The sequence below is a fragment of the Cryptotermes secundus genome, unplaced genomic scaffold, assembly GCF_002891405.2.
Source record: "Cryptotermes secundus unplaced genomic scaffold, Csec_1.0 scaffold1170, whole genome shotgun sequence".
Lineage (NCBI taxonomy): Eukaryota > Metazoa > Arthropoda > Insecta > Blattodea > Kalotermitidae > Cryptotermes > Cryptotermes secundus.
Genome location: NW_019738365.1, coordinates 345,836 through 363,988, shown reverse-complemented (window position 1 = coordinate 363,988; position 18,153 = coordinate 345,836). Strand labels below are relative to the sequence as shown.

General features: G+C 39.8%; 1 protein-coding gene across 2 annotated transcripts in view; it reads right to left on the bottom strand.

Annotated features, from left to right (window-relative positions):
• Positions 1–18,153, bottom strand: part of LOC111870997 (hemicentin-2) — a 322,577-nt gene that overhangs the window by 66,808 nt on the left and 237,616 nt on the right. For both annotated transcript variants that reach the window (XM_023863703.2, XM_033754061.1), the window contains exon 6: positions 14,993–15,143. In XM_023863703.2, coding sequence (XP_023719471.1) covers positions 14,993–15,143 — 151 coding nt within the window. The remainder of the gene's footprint in view (positions 1–14,992; positions 15,144–18,153) is intronic.

Below are 18,153 nucleotides of genomic sequence, written 5' to 3'. Positions count from 1 at the left end.
TTGTGGAATATTTTGCTATAACAGGAATGAAATGGGTTCAATATTGAATATATTGTATCTCAGGTGTCACAGAAATCTAAAAAATAAATGAACCCGTCTTATCAGGAAATACATAACATGTACTCCTATATTATAAATTAAAAATGTATATTGGACATAAATATCAAAAAAAAGCTAGAGCGAATTTTTACCACCTTACTTATATAGCGTATGTTTTTTCTGCCGTTTCACATCGAATCACGAACGAAGTCCACAGGGTGGCATAGAAAACTTTTTATTTATATCCCTGCAGTCTGGTAGTTGTAATCCTCTTACATCCCCAAACTCTCGACGTTGGGGTGACCACATTAATGTTGCAACACCGTGAAGCTACATGTATATCTCACCGGCCTGGGCGGTTGAAGATCTAGAATTTCCTTTCATTTCAAGGACTTGGAGGGATTTGTTTTATAAATTTTGGCATATAACTATGTAAATTTGTTCTCGAGTTGTACGGAATACGATTATCTTTTTATGCATCTAAAGTTTCTCAGTACCGTCAGATACAAAATGTGAGATCTCTTCCACGCCACAAATGAGAAAGTGTTTTATGATTACTCATTATTAGCCTACTATAATGAAAGAAAGAATGTTTGTCTTCCATGCCACGAGTTGAACTAAGATAATACGTTTTGCTATGGTTTACTTTATTAAAAACAAACAAACAAAATCTGTGGCCTGTAGTCCGCAAGCGAACTATACCGACCGAGCGACCACCGCTTGCCGGCTAAGTTAGTGCCAACTTTTGCGGATAGAGGGTGTCACGTGGTCAGCGCAACGGATCCCCACAGCCGTTAGTCTCAGTTTTCTAGACCGGAAGTTTACTGTATTATAAATTAAAATTATTTTATTCGGTATATTAAACCAGTGGTTGTTTTCTTTATTTTGCTAATACAAGCTTGCTCATTCAACAAGAAAAGAAGTATAGCTATAAGGTTTGAACAGAGTCAAGAGTTCGACTTTTTCCTCTATTTCTGGTTCAAATTATCATCACGTTATTCTAATGGAGTGAATTGCTCTTCATATGCTCTTCAGCGTTTGTCGGAAGAAACGTGCTATTCCATGAGGCATGGATGTTAGGTTAGGAAACGTGTCAAGAAAGATATTTCGGTCCATGTGTAATATTGTTTCCTAACTTAAAAAAAAAGAAACTAGTCAGGTTTCTTAGCGTTTCATAGGCGGATGGGTGTACAGCCAGTGACACGTGCAGAACAGAGAAATGAGTGGTTTCTGTAAAGAAAACCGCTGTAAATGCAGGAAACAATACCGAAATGAACATTAATACAATGGATACCAGGATATATGATATCCAGTGTTGTTGGATGTGTGACGTAGTGTTCAAGGCAATATCAATTTGAACAATAAAGGGCTACGATCTGCAGGGACGGAGTAAACATGTACGAGAAGTAATTCCTATCAAACTGAGAATACGAAAGTGACTTCAAGTGATCGTGTGAACGTTTGAGGCGCATATAAAAACACATTAATGAAAATTTTGTACAGTGATAACCCGTTTACAAATATTTACATATTGTTCTCACTTCTTTGAAAATTAAAAACAAAACTGATACCAAACCGCAAGACGGAAATTGATGAGCTGTGTTAAATTTATTACGACGCCAACAATGTAAATAGTACGACAATATTTTTGAAAAGAAAATCAGGGACATTTTTCGAAGAGTGAGAGAGATAGAATGGAGTGCAACAGAAGGTAGAAAATTTACACGCCGAAGACTGATCATAACTTCTCTTCAAAATCGAGAGCAAGAAACTTCCCTGACATGGGGTAGCGGAGATTCCTAAGACTTGTATTCGGGAGGTGAAGGGATGGAATCTCGGCTGGGACACGAGCTATCCTGACGAGTTTCGTGGTTTTCCTCAGTCTATCCAGGCAAATTCTGGGAGAGAACTTCGATTGGGTCAAGACTCCCACTACCATCCAAATCCTTTAAAAGTCATCATTCATCGGTCGTCCTACCGTTCGACGTTACACAGTCCAAATACCGACTGAAAGCAGAATAATCCACCACATGTATTTCGTTTGTTTCCGTTCAAGCCGACAATAATATATAACGCAACACTGTTTCAGAACAGTATCTCCTCCGAGTGAGGTACAGTTTCTTTATAACAGTACAAGAATAATTTAAAGTAGAAATTCTGGACAAGATACTAAACCTGGGACTGCCCCGACTATGCAGGGACTTCTCGTCAGCCTACACACATGAATTTCGCTTGAAGTATTTCATATGCGTCTTCATGAATACTACCATGGAGGTGAACAACTCGATAAGTTTGGCAAGGATATCTCCTAATTTGAAACAGGTTCAAAGCGTAAGTCTTGCCTCTAATTCTGTATCTCGTATACAAATTATGTAATTAGCGCCTCCACTTAATGCGTATAAATTATGTTTATTTCTTGAATCTTTACGAAATTATATATTCCTTATATTATAATAGCGTTCCGTTAAGTTAATCGCTTAAATTTAAAGTCTCATTGACAGATTTACTCGCTCACTAGCCATATTTCCATCTGACAAAATAACTAACTAACTAACTTCATAGAGCTGAGCTCTTCTTGAGAAGCCGCCAATTGTGCATCTACTCAAGAGCGTCCCAGCATTTTATGGAACCCGAAAGTTCATTACCGTGTTCGAAAGAGCCCCCCCACCCCTCACTGCTCCCTATACTGAGCCAGATCAATCCAGTCCACACCGTCCCATCTTATCTATTTTAATATTATCCGCCCACCTACGTCCTGATCTTCCTAGTGGTCTCTATCCTTTCGGATTTCCCACCAAAATCCTACATGCATTCCTCTTCTCCCCATTCGTGCTACATGCCCTGCCCATCTCATCCTCCTTGACTTGACCATTCCTATTATACCTGGCAAAAGATACAAGTTATGAAGCTCCTCATTATGTAGTTTCATATCTCCGTACGGGAATAAAACAACTAATTCAAGAGAAATCTGAAGGCGGGCAGAATAATGCAGTTATCCTAGACTCAGACTAGAATCTCGTAGAATATCGTGAGACTCGTCGTGCGTAATCCAAGGAATCGATGTAGAGATCATCCGAATATCTACCGCACAGCCAAATCACTCAGGCAGAACGTGTACTGTAGACAACTGCTTCGCCGGAAGCAATGAAGTGTGTAACCGATGTGGCATATATGTAGTTGTCGGAGACATGAATTAGTAACGTGACGGGTTACGGGCTGGACAACCGATGTTCGATTCCCGCCACTAATAGAGGCATGTCCTTCCCCTACTACTCCCACACCGACTCACGTACAAGCATTCATCTATAATTTCAGCCCGCCGAAGCGTGAAACGAATCACTCATCTCATTCTTCTGCCGCGGGAAAGAAAGCTTTCCCGCCAGTCTTGCATATTGCTTTACCCTCGTGTTGTCTCCCAAACCTTCATATACAATTAAACACTACAAACAACATCTGCAATTTCTTTACCGCACAACTAGAATATTTTTACACATTAATGTCATGACCTTCCCCAGCATTTTATGTCACCCGAAACTTCATTACCGTGTTCACAAGACCCCTCCATCGGTCCCTATACTGAGCCAGACTAATCCAATCCATACTATCCCATCCTATCTATCTAAGATCATTAATATCATGATTTCGAAAGTCCTGTTACAGTGAGGTTGGCCGCACACCAAATGCGTCAAGACAAGCATCAAGACATGACACAAAAGACGCAGTCTTGTTGCTTTATTTGTGATTCGTCAGCATGAAGCTGACACCAGCATCGTGACTCAAACCGATGTGCGGCGGTTTTCATAATCTCATTCGTTTCAACTTTGCTCCTTCCTTTGTGTCATGTCGCAGACGTCGTGTCTTGACTGTTACATGTCTTGACGCATGCCAGTGTGCGGCCTACCTTACAGCCCACGTATTGTGTAAGGGATTAATTTTTATGAGATGTTGCCAAATAGTGTACGAGGTTAGAACAGGAAGATAAAGGTGATACAATATGTAGATGCAACAGAACGGAAGCTGTTATTTTTAAGAGAAACCGCTTTGTACCCCGCCTTCCAACCCTTGTTATTACCGTGGTAGTTAGGGGGAGGAGCTGTCGGGCGGTAAATCATGGAACATTATTAAAGTCACGATAACCCGCCTAGTACTAACGACTAAGAAATTATTACTTTCATTTCTTACTGCTTCTTTTCGTTTTATATGGGCTCACAGATGAGTGTATTCCCCTGTAGAGTGTGTAATTATACTCTGTGAAAAAACGCAGAAAGAAGTAGACGTATAGAGAAAAACAACAATGGACTGCAAATACTTTCATCAAGATTCTGAGGCTCCTGAATATAATGTATTTACCTTATACATATGTAAAACTAGAATCTTACATTTGAACTGTATTGAACGAACGGTCTGGGATGTATCGACATAAAGTTAACGTAGCCTCCAACTATGCTTTTTTATTGCTAGTGGGATGGGTCTGAGTCCCTTGTACTGCAGCCACTTCTGGCCTATTGTACCAGCCCCAGGTGATAGGTGAGGGTGATTGTGGAGCAGTTGGTGGAATGAAGATTGTCAGGGAAAACCAAAGTGCTCAGAGAAAACCTGCCCCAGCGCCACTTTGTCTACCACAAATCCCACTTGACCAGACCCGGGATCGAACCCGGGCCGCCGCAGTGGGAAGCCAGCGACTAACCGCTTGAGCTATGGCGCGGCCTCCAACTATGCTTACATCGATTAATAGTTCAAAGTCGTTAACTTAATGTTATAACTTTCTTTGTTTCGCCATTTAACACAAATTATTACATGTGGGTTAGTTACAAGTTATAATTATCTTCTTTACGTTCATCGTATAAATAAAATAAAACTTAAATATACCCAAAATTTTAAAAGGGGTTTTTAGTGAATCTGTAATGCACAGTCGTCAAATCGGCACCGATTCTTCTTATTTTAGTTCTGGTCCTGGTCCTTAAGTGTTACTTATATCCTTTCAATTTATTCGTTTTCTGTTTCATTCAACTGTCCATCTTCTTACATGATTTCCCGTTATATCTTTACCCTCTATATGTAAGCATTCATGTCACCTCCTACGAGACAGTCTGCTCACGAATAATATTTAGGATATGAAACTAAAAGGTAAAGGTAAAGCTATCCCTGTAACAGGCCGTGAGGGCCCATAGGTTTGTGAGACATCGAGGCTTCCACATTTTCTCTAAGCAGTCGGCTCACAGACGGCGGTAATGTTGTTAGCCTTAAGCGCCGGCCGCCCCTTACCTAACAGGATTATTCCTGGTACTCATTTCTCTTAGAGGCTGAGTCGACCCCAGGGTATAGCGCGGCTGGAATGATTAGGTCGATTGAAAAATCCAGTGACCTCGTCGGGAATGGAACCCGCTACCTTCCCACTTGTAGCATGGTGTCTCAACCAACTACGCTACCGCGTTCCTCCAGGATATGGAGCTAAGGTTTCTTAAATTAAATTCCACTTTTGCGTAGCCAGTACTAACGAACCTGGGTTACTAAACGGACTAAACACGATCTAGCATACCCAGTCGATGAAGATGTTAACACTATCAAAATTATATCTGTTTACTGTGATTGGAAATTTCTTGTGTTTATAAATATAAATCCTCCTTCCGTATATATCTGAATAATTCCCAGCCATCTTCGAGTTGACTCTAGACATGAACTCCACTAAGAATGTTAACATCGCACTTAGATATGTGCCTGCTGCATCTTGAATCTCGCGCACGTGTATCGGATATTATTCGAAAGCTGACTTCCGGTTTACCACATTAATGCCACTAAAATCGCCACTAGAACGGACGCAATTTTATGTATAGATAAATTTGTAACGATATTTCTATTCTTAGCTATGCGTTCTTTAACATATATGTATAATCAAATGTAATTTACAGAATTAAAATGCAACATATAATTCAGGAAATATAGCCAATTGAAATTGTGTCCATCTTTCTGAATCACCCTGTATATGTTTATTAAATACGCCTGCTAGTTTAGGCTTTTACTATAATATGTATATTTTTCATAACTGTCTTTTCTTATTGAGCCAAGTCTTGCCAGCGGTGATATCGCATTTGTCCACTTTTTCTCCTTATTTAAGCAAATGTAAACAGTAGATATAATTTAGTAAACAATGGTTTCTGTTGCGTTTTCTGGGATTCACAAGCAGATCTTACAGGTTAATGTTTTAGATCTACGAGTTAATAACACGAAAAACTCACAAACATTTAAACGAGACTGTTAGACTTAATAATTATATTGCCTATGGAATGTTCCGTCATATTTTCACACGCCTTTTATTTCTTTATACGACATGTACGTTATAGTGGCCCTATGCTTATATCAGCAGGGCTTTGAGCACTAGGCAAATATTCCTGTGTTTGTATGTGTTTCTCTACCTTACTATAGTTATGAGTTTTGGAAACGAAACACTCGTCGTTGTTCGTTCTGCTTCCATTCTGTTTTCATTTTCTTCCATATATGACAGAGAGAAATTTCTCAGGGGTTAGAATTTCATTACTACGTTCAACGTAACCGCCACGTGGATTCGTTACTGCAATCCAGAAAACCTGGCCAGTGTTTCAATTCCCCACTACCTTTCTCTTTGCTTTCTTCTTCGGAATTTTCTTACTTCCGCTGCTCTTTCAAAATCAGCAGGATTATTTTTGTATGCATACTTAAACCATCGCAGAGGAAAGTATAGAATCTGTATATATTTTTCTTCTCTTTCGCTTTGTTGGGTAGAATTCAGTTCCCGCAGAACTGAGGGTACTTTTAAAAAGATATTACTTATTTTGTTTCATACCTACATATATTTATGAACATTATGTTTCTCATTTTGAAACTTTTTGAAAAGAAATGAGATCCTTATAAAATAATAATAAGCTCGCCCATTTTAAACTCTTTCTTAAAACGAAAAATGTCACTTGAAAGCAAGGCTACTTCCATTTTGCCCTCTCAAAATTGATAGGATTCTGATTCTCGGTAATTCATTATCTCTATTTACTTACTTACTTATGGAGCTGAGCCCTTCTTGAGGAGAAGCCAAATCTGCAGCTACTCAAGAATTTCCCAGCATTTTATGGAATCCGAAGATTCATTACCGTGTTCACAAGATCCCTCCTCTGGTCACTATCCTGAGCCAGATCTATCCAATCCATACCATCCCATCCTATCTCTCTATTTTAACCCACCTACGCCTTGGTATTCCCTGTGGTCTCTTTCCTTGTGGCTTTCCCACCAATATCCTATATGCATCCTTCTTCTCCCCGATTCGTGCTACATGCCCTGCCCACCTTATCCTCCACGACTTGATCATTCTAAATATACTTGGTGTAGAGTACAAGTTATGAAGCTCCTCATTATGTAGTTTTCTCTAACATCCTGTCACTTCATCCTTCTTCTGTCCAAATATTCTCCTCAACACCCTCTTCTCATTATCTCTATTAATCCGGAAAATTGTGTGTGGGCCTTCACATGAAAATTAACTTATCCTTGACGATATACATATGCGAAATATTCTTAGCATACAACTTAACAGAACCTTCATGTAATATTTCTTTTCAACGCCTCTCCAATCCCATTCAGGGCCCAGGCCTCTTACTCAGTTCCGTAATCATTTTTCACAGACAGTAGTACTTCTTGGACGAGTGATCAGCCTGTGGCAAGGTCTTTATCTACACAGAGGACAACACAGACAAAGAATAAGCGCACACACAGGCATCCATGCCTTGAGTGAGATTCGAACCCAAGATTCCAGCTTTAGAGCGGAAGAATACAGTTCATGCTTTAGATCGCGCGGCTACTGTGATCGGCACCCATGTAATATGTATATTTTTTTTTTTCCTGTGGCGCTACAGCCCAAATTTCGGCCTAGGCCTACCTCCATGAAACTCTCCGTTTCACTTCAGTTTACTAGATCTTACACATTCGGTAGGACTCCTTGGACGAGTGATCAGCTCGTCGCAAGGCCTCTACCGGTAGAGAAACACAGAAAAACGGACACAAACATCCATGCCCTGAGTGGGATTCGAACCCATGGTCCCGGCTTCCGAGCGAGCGAAGACAGTGCATGCCTTAGACCGCTCGGCTACTGTGACCGGCAATGTATAAGATTAATATATAAGAATTCAGTTCGTACCTCACAGGAAACAGATCCGAACCCACGGTCCCGGCTTCCGAGCGAGCGAAGACAGTGCATGCCTTAGACCGCTCGGCTACTGTGACCGGCAATGTATAAGACTAATATATAAGAATTCAGTTCGTACCTCAGAGGAAACAGATCAGAACCCACGATCCCGGCTTCCGAGCGAGCGAAGACAGTACGTGCCTTAGACCGCTTGGCTACCGTGACCGGCACCCTTGTAATATGTATACTTAGTAATTCTTATTTTCAAACTATATCCATTAAATTATGTCCTTTACGGATTCTAAGTTAAGGAATATTTTTCGTGCCGTTACTACCGATAACAAGCAGCGAAGGAAAGAAAAAAAAAGATGAAAGAAGAAAAAGTAGTGGCATTTTACACTGTTCATCATCAAATAATGCACCGGAATGTATGAATACGTGGACAGGAGAAGACTCCGACACTTCTCTCGCATTTGACAGCAAATTCTGCCTGATAAGAAGGTATCTATCGCCCTTTCAAACATCACAAATCTAAACTGGATACCAGGCCGCGACGTTCGTTGTCATATGGTCGAGATCGACGCTTACCCAGGAGGTTTCCTCTTGTATTCATAGCCAAATGAGTGATGACGTACACTGGGGAAATCATTTTATAGGCTCGGCCATGCTTTACAGAAAACCCCTTCTTTCTGTATATGAATGCCAGAATTACGAATTATCATAATTTAAGTTGACAAAGGGGGATTACTTCCGTTCGGTACACCAAATAGAATATTCATTTAGGTAACTACTGATGTGGACCTAATTCCGTAACTCAATATTATCCGTATACACACACACACGCGCGTGCCCACACGAACTTTTCGTTTTAGAAAGAATAATTAGGAAAATTGGTAATGATGCTCTTCCATGGATGAGTTCAAATTTCCTCATTCTCTCTCCCCATAATGAAGGGATCTGGATGGTCATGACAATGAGAATTTCTTCATAGTAACCATGGTAACGGAATGAGTTCTAAGAATAAAAACATGACATGCGTGAGCGCAAAGGAACAGAGAGAAATTAAGTTCCACTACGGGGGCACGCGGTAGTGTAGTGGTTGAGTGGCTATGCTACAAGCCGGAAGGTCGCGGGTTCAAGTCCCGATGAGGTCATTGGGTTTTTTTCAGTTGACCTAATCCTTCCAGCCGCATTAGGCCCTGGGGTTTACTCAGCCTCTAACAGAAATGAGTACCAGGAATTAATTAAAATAATTTTCCTGGGGAGTAAAGCACGGCCGGCGCGTAAGGCTGACAAGCTTGCCGCCATCTTTGAGCCGAATGTCTAGATAATGTGGGACCCTCAACGTCTCACAACCCTATGGGCCTTCACAGCCTGTTACAGGGATAGCTTTACTTTACTTACTTTTTTTTTTTTACTTTGAGGCTTACACATACATGAAACAAGTGAACTGACTGTGTGTTGCTGATGTTTAAAATTTCCCTTCAGTTCAAGATTTTTATATTTCAAACTTTTTATGTGAGATGAGCTACACTGCTTTCTGTTCGTATTTTTTATTAACCCCTTCAGATGACATATTTGAATGTCTGACAGCTTCATGTACCGTTTTAAGTAACCACACAAACATAATATAACATTAAATAATTCCACATTTACCAGCAAACTCTTCGTTAAAACGCATCATACGGGTATGACTTCAAGCAATATATATTTATATCTTTATATTCTTCTCGTTATGCATCTTATAAGATATCTTTCATGTGAATACATACTAGCAAAGCTTGTGGCTAATATAGAAATCGCAACAATTACCGTATTTACGCATGTATAGGCCGCGTGCGTGTATAGGCCGCAGCATAATTTTCAGACAAAAATTATAGAAAAAATAATTTTCTTGGAATATTATTTCAGGAGTAGAACACTCTGTATTACTAATTATGAATATAATTTTTTTAAATGAAGTGTGATTTCGAATATTTCGAATATAAGCCGCACCCCAGTTTTCCTCTTGATTTTTTGGCAAAAAATGTGCGGCCTATACATGCGTAAATACGGTATATTCCATACAAAAAGGACGGTAACAGAATTTTAATGCTGTTACAATTCTCTCCGATACAAAGTTTGGTTATTCACAAGTGACGTAAATGTCATGATACCTATTACAAGTGTTCAGTGAAGCGAGTTAATGCTTACCTTAAGCAAATGACTTGTAACATATTTATTTATCTTACATCTCAAACGCCTGAGAGCAGTAACTTCTTAAAAATATGTACCAAAATATTAGCAACTTTAACTAGAAGATATTTTCTACTACAACTCATCCTTGCCTCTGTGTGTATATATAACGATATTTGCTTACGAGGTAAATTAGATCCTTGAATCTTAATGTAATTTCAGTCACATTTACTCACGAATGTTAAGCTGTAGCAGGAAGCATAGGCAGACGTCTGCCAGTAGTTTGGTTGGGAACATAATAGGACAGGCCATGTAATGCAGTATTCTCTGAAAGTCATGCAAAGGCCCTTCTACTGGAAAGGGCATCCCCGTACAGACACGGAGCTACATAAATGACACAGTCAGGGCTACATACACAGTATGTGATTCTATAAATAAATGCAACCGAAGCTATACTTAGTATGGTCTATGGTTTTATGAAGCAGTGAGCTCAAATACATTTTTATTTTTTTTTGTAACTAATCAGCAGCCTCTACTTTTGTTCTCTGCTAAAGCCTTATTTTGAAGCAGTCTGCCATGCCCCAGCAAATACATTTAACTGTCGGTTGCACTGCTCTTTCTACTATGGAGGGGAAAAAATATTAGAGACGCCAGTTTATAAAAGGAAACGTGAAAATAAAATCAAAATACTCAGAATTACAACATATGCGCATTCTACTGAGAGAAAATGGAAACTCTGAAACCAAAGAGAAGGCACATGTAAAGTTCCTGGCATTCTCTTTCTCCGAATTTCAGCGGAAAGCTCTTTAAAACTTTACTGACCATAGAGAATGCAGTCTATTGTAATTTATACAAAACATGCGCGTGCACACGGAATATAGCTGGAAATCAAAAGATATAGATATAAAGACGTGTAGTCCGGTGAAACTTAACAAATGTTTCGGAGAAACATGCAGACACATCTTCAAGTTCGAACGGTAAGCCAAGCATGAAATAAACATGAAACAAACGTAGTCAATATTTAAAAGAATTTCGTTTACAAATGCCCGACTGAAATGTGTTACTTTAGAAATTTAAAATAAACCTTTGAAATAATATTAAAGGAATTCACAGCACGGTATTCATAACATGCTTGGGTCCGTAACACACCCCCTGAGATGAGCCAAAGGCAGGTAGTTTATATTAAATAAATTAATGCCATCCATAATAGGTTTGTGTGTTAATTTTATTCAAGTTTTTTAGGTCAATCAATCTGGAAGGGTCCTATATCGCACACAATAAAACATCTGAAAATTACTACGGACCTAACAAAAGCTTGGATTCGTGTTACAAGATGCATGTCACTTCCTGTCCCACAATGCGGTGCGTTACTTAATTGAATTCCTTTGAAATTAACAAAACTGTGGTTGCGAGTAAAGCAATTCTGACATCAGTCTGGGCACTTATTTCAAAGATATAGAATTTACAGTCTTGAAGAGGGACAGAAAAGTACTGACGCTAAACACACGGCTGTAGTTCTCCATCCAGAATGTCGTAAATTACAACAGAAGTTAGTGACTTGTTAGGAAGCTTGTATACATTCACTGGGATAAATTTTTATACTAATATCTCGTCTATTCACCCGTCCTTCAGCTCGTTCGATCAGTTAAACCAGGTGGCAGATTTTAATGAAATTTTATATCGAAAGTGTACACTTAAAGTCGTTAAAATTCTACTTCCGTCCATGTTTATCATTTAAAACTTCTACTTCAAATAAAAAATTAAATCACTTTATTACAATTCCAATAGCACAAAGAGTCAGAATTACCTGCATATGTTAATATTATACACATTTTACATCAGGTACACGTTCTACTGCCATGAGGCACGCGGTAACGTAGTTGGTTGAGGAACTATGCTACAAGCAGGAAGGTCGAGGGGTTCGATTCCCGATGAGGTCATTGGATTTTTTCAATTTGCCTAAACTTTACAGCCACACTATGGCCACAGCTTCTAACAGAAATGAGTACCAGGAATCTCCCTGTGGGGGGGGGGGTAAAGAGTGGTCGGCGCGTAAGGCTAATAACCTCATCACCACCTGTGAGCCGATTGTCTAGAAAAAGTGGGATCCTCGACGTCTTACAACTCCATGGGCCTTCACGGCCTGCTACGAGGATAGCTTTACCTTTTTACCTTTTACACATTCTACTATGTTGATCTGGTACGTTAATATACTCGTTATAAGTAGGTGTAAATATCATCACAGGATATCATTTCATCTGTCTACAGCTGCCTTACTGTTGCTGACTCCACCTACGTATTAATTATGTATTAACTGGATCATCATCATCATCATCATCAGTAATCTGTCAAGACGACAGGTCCACAGTCTCTTTCAAAACAATTCCTCCACTTAATGCGATCTAGAGCTTTCTCCTTCAAATGACAGTATCCTCTTCTGTCCCCAAGGTCATCCAGCATCTTCTTACGTCTTCTTCCTCGTCTTCTTGTCACTTCTATCCGCCCATCTATCTTTCCTTCGATAGCTTCTTTTAGAAGGCAGTTTCTGCGTAAAACATGACCAATCCAATTAGCCTTCCGTTTTCTTATTTCATGTAGGATATTCCTCTGCTCACTGACTCTAATTAGCACTTCTTCATTTCTCACATAATCGGTCCAACTGATCTTCTCCATTCTTCTCCAACACCACATTTCGAAACTTTCCAGATGTTTCTGATCTACTGCCCTAAGTGTCCATGTTTCAGCCCCATACAGAGCTATGCTCCAAATGTAGCATTTCACTAGTTTCTTCCTCAAATTTAAGTCCAATTTGCTGGTAAAAAGATTCTTCTTCTTGCTAAATGCAGCTTTTGCCATGGCAATCCTGGATTTAATTTCACAAGTACACCTTCCATCATCTGTTAACAAGCTACCCAAATATTTAAAACATTTCACATTCTCCACTTGTTTTTGGTCTATCTTTATTGTGACTGGGGTTGGTTGTCTCGAAATTTTCATTACTTTTGTTTTCTCCACATTCATTTCCATGCCATAGCACCTTCCAATTTCAATTAGTCTATCAATCATGCCCTGTAGCACAGTTTCTTCCTTAGCCATTAACACAAGGTCATCTGCATATTTCACAGTTTGAATAATTTGCCCTCCTACTTTGAAGTCACCGAGCCCATCCAGAGCTTCCTTGGTAAGGCATTCGCTGTACAAGTTGAACAGAATTGGTGATAAACAGCATCCTTGTCGAACTATTAACTGGATATACTTACAAAATTACGCAGTGAAAATTTTCATAGTTTACATCAGTAGTTTATGCAATGCTATACAAGCATAATATTTTCGCAACAATCAAGTGTTTCTATAATGAGATTCTTGAATATGAAATTCATATGGGTATGAACCCATTATATCAGACATTACCCTCCGACACAAAACACCTAAATATTTCAACTATTTAAAAATCATAATCAGAGAAGTTCCCACACAGAAGCGACAAAATTCTTGAAGTATGTAATGTGGATACATATTTTTTTACTTGACTGGCTCTCGGAGATTGTTGATTATAAGTTTGAAATTATGTGTTACAGTATAGAAAACAGAAATGTCACTTCACTCATTGAAGCCATAAAATTAGTTTATTATCACGAAATTATTACACCATTATGAGACTTATTTTCCTTACTTAGATGTAACAATAATATTAAAGAAATGTATAATTTTAATTAAATAATTTTCCTGGGGCGTAAAGCGCGGCCGGCGCGTAAGGCTGACAACCTTACCGCCATCTTTGAGCCGATTGTCTAGATAATGTGGGACCCACAACGTCTCACAACCCTATGGGCCTTCACGGCCTGTTACAGGGATAGCTTTCCTTTTATTTTTTTTTTTTTACATTTTTGTATATACCTTAAGTATTCATAAAAGTAAGCGGATGAAGTTTAGAAACATTAGAAAACACTAAATTCTTCTGACTCTCAGAGACAGCATTCGGGTTGAATGTGACATCAGTAAGGGATGCAAATTTTCAACTGAAAATACGAAATACAATTCTGTTCAGCAACACCCACAAACCTATATGTAAGGACTCAAAATCATTTTTACTAAAAACGCAAAACCTATTTTGCAATTCTGCATAACAAAACAAAATTTCGTATACAAAGTCAGAGTCAAAGTCATACTGCGACTGAAGATCAGTCAGTCAGTAAGTCTTGGTGTCGAGCACCCTCCTGGGGCTCATGACCAGATAGTTATTACTCCTCGACTGTGACGGTCTTTTTTCTGTCCTCTCTGACGAGAGGGTCTGTTTTCTGTATATGCTGCTGGCCCTTGCCAGCGCAACGTTTCTCGGGTCCTAGTCCCTTGTGACTTGCGACCATATTTTACCGTCTCACATTTGAGACTTCCCCTTTCGTCGCCTCCTACGACTCGCAGGGTCACGGTGGAGATATTCGACCCCGCCTCCACACTGTTTCGTATACAAATTCCAATTCCGTTTTTTATTCAGTAGACGTTGATTTCTTCGCTGCAAAGAGATCCAATTTGCTGTGATCTGCATAACTTATTGTTCCTCGGTTGTAACTACAGAGAGAACAGCTTAGAAGCAAACATGTTAACCTGCTAAACTAAATAATCATGTTTACTTACAGACCACATTGAGGTTCAGAGAATCTTCCAGGCCGGAACCGGAAATCATGGGGTTTTCCGCTCTACACTTGAGCACATGCGCATCGTCGTCTGGTTCCGGGATGAAGGTTAAGGTGCTCATTACCACGGTTTCGTTACTTGACTCCTCAAACTGCGGAAACAAAAATGGAGAAGTGACATACAGCTGTAATATTAAAGATTTCCAATACTGTGTAGTAGCAGTTAGAACCCACTTCTGTTCCCATATATATATATATATATACTTCTGTAGCTATTGTATATCTCATTACATTGTATTCAGCGAAGTCGCTCATAACAATGTATCTAAATATACATATGTGACGCAGCTACAGTCTGTGAATGTATTGGAAGAGCACGACGAATTGAGAGAGGAAGAGAGAGACAGTTCTCCGTGCGCATGGTACTGGCAGTTCCATAGTATTTGGCCAAATTGGTGGTTCTCTGGACAATGTCATGTGATGTACCCTTCTGACAAGGAGTTAACCAATAAAACAGTATCAACACCGGACCCAATATTATATTTCTAAAGTTTATCCAGTAACCAGTAGCCTTCTGTTGTTAGAGGAAGAAACGGAAGGAAAATAGTAGAAAACGAAGAAAGATAAAGATGGAAGAAACACCATTTGTCACATTGATTGTGTTCTGTTTATTTTTCGCTCGCTTCTAGTCTCTGGGGAATTATGCTAAGAAGTATCAGCCCTCTTCTTTCAGCAAATAGGTCCCAAAGGACAGTTCTCAGTTCTCCCTAGCGTACGGAGCAGATACAAAAGGAAATAAAGATGGAAACAAGAGAAAATACCTCTCTTTATGTTAGAGAATCGCTGTGTCTTTGGTGTCAAGGTTGGGGCAAGTATCGATCAAATATTTTCTTTGTTGTTTCGCTTTATCCTTACGTGGCTTAACTATCTTCCATCGTTTTAACACAAACTCCACATTATCTTGTTCTTTCCTTTTACCCGAAGACAATATTTGTCTTTAAATATTTTAAAAAAGATAATCGTCATTTACTTTAAAAATGTTTAAAAATATACGTGTTTACTATCTCATATTTCAGTACAGGGCGATTTCATTTCAGTGTCCTTTCATAACAAGAGCAAGCTATACACAGGGTTTCTTCTTTTAAAATGTACTTTTCTTCACAGATGTAAGAGGGTAGAAAAAATTCATGGCCTAGGAAACACTACAATTTCTTATCTTCACGATTGGTTCCAAATTTCCAAAATAAAGGTACACTCCATTCACAATTGCATATTCTGAGAAAACTGATTTTTGTTGAACATCTCATGAACAACTTTTAGAACTGAATTCGGCTCGGATAATTGGTATTCGTAATACACTAACTTATGTGTACGATATTTTTTATCTTAAAGAGAAAGTGGCTAATTCCTGCAAGCTTCTACTATACAGGGTTAGTATAAAATAAATAGACACTTTCAACGATTTATAGAAACGGAAATACTATCGATATAACCAAAATACTTGCATGGTTTTTCAGTATATGTCTTTAAGTTTGTATGACTAAGTTGCAAATGTTCTATGTATGAGCCTTTTGTCACACGACAGATATCAATACGATAAGCCAATTCGTTCCAAACACACCGGAGCATGTCCTCGTCAACACACGCAACAGTAGTGATGAGTTGTTTTAGATCGTTTACACTTACAGGCAGTGGAGGAACAAAACTCTGTCTTTGATATATCCCCACAAGAAGGAATGAGTAGGAATTAGATCGAAATTGGCCGCGCCATAGCTCAAGTGGTTATTCGCTGGCTTCCCACTGCGGTAGCCCGGGTTCGATCTCGGGTCTGGTCAAGTGGGATTTGTGGTGGACAAAGTGGCGCTGGGGCAGGTTTTCTCCGAGTACTTCGGTTTCCCCTGCCAATCTTCATTCCACAAATTTCTCTACAATCACCCTCACCTGTCGTCTGAGGCTGGTTCAATAGGCCAGAAGTGGCCGCAGTACAAGGGACATAGTCCCACCCCACTAGCAAAAATAAATAGATCGGAATTTTTGGTGGTCAACTTGTCAGTGCCATGCTCTGGTCTGTTGAATGGTGTTCAGAACGAATTGGCTTATCGTATTGATATCTGTCCTGTGACAAAAGTCTCACACACAGAACATTTGTAACTTAGTCATACAAACTTAAAGATATACAGGGTGTTTCACGACTTTAGGGCATAATTGCAGGAGGTGATTTCCTAGGTCTTTGTGACCGAAAACATTCATATAAACATGTGTCCGATTTTGGACGGTTACGGAGTTACGACCGTTTTAAACTCAGAATAGAAGGTAACGATTACTGACAAAAGCGGAACAAAATAATAAACCAGCATAATACATGATACGCCGGTCACGGCAGCCGAGCGGTCTAAGGCATGTACTGTCTTCGCTCGCTTGGAAACCGGGATCGTGGGTTCGAATCCCACTCAGGGCATGGATGTTTAGTTTGTGTGTGCGCATTTTTCTGTCTTTGTGTACAGGTAGAGGCCTTGCGACGTGCTGATCATCCACCCAAGGAGTCCTACCGAATGTGTAACATCTAGAAAAGCCGAAGTGAACGGAGAAGTTCATGGAGGTTGGCCTACGCCCACTGGGGCTGTAGTGCCAAGGAAAAAAATACACGATACATTTAAAGTATGAATGTAAAGTTAACTTCGTTAAATTACCTTTAATTTGAATTGATTGGTGCTTAAAGCTGATTTTCGAAAATGCCACCGCCGGCCGGAACACAGGTTGCCGCTCGGTTGTGAACCGCGCGGGTAGCACGCAGCAGCTTCAGCTGGCTCTTTCTTATGTGGCCAGCGGCGTCCAGAATGCGACCGAGCAAAGCATCTCGCGTTGCCACCTTCACACTGTAAATCGGTTCTTTCTCCCATCCCCACACGCAATAATTCAGTGGGCTTAAGTCTCGGAGACTTGGCTGGCAATTCTTCGCGTACTCGTATGTGACTGCGGTGTACCATACGAACAATGCCTTCTTCACTGACGCCTTCATTAACACCACGCTCGGCTGCAATACGAACGCCGTGAAGTCTACCGGTATCTCGCAATGCCCGGTAAACTCCAGTAAACACTCGCCGGTTCGGTATTCTACGATTCGGAAACCGTTGCTGATATTCAGCTACGGCAAGAACTGAG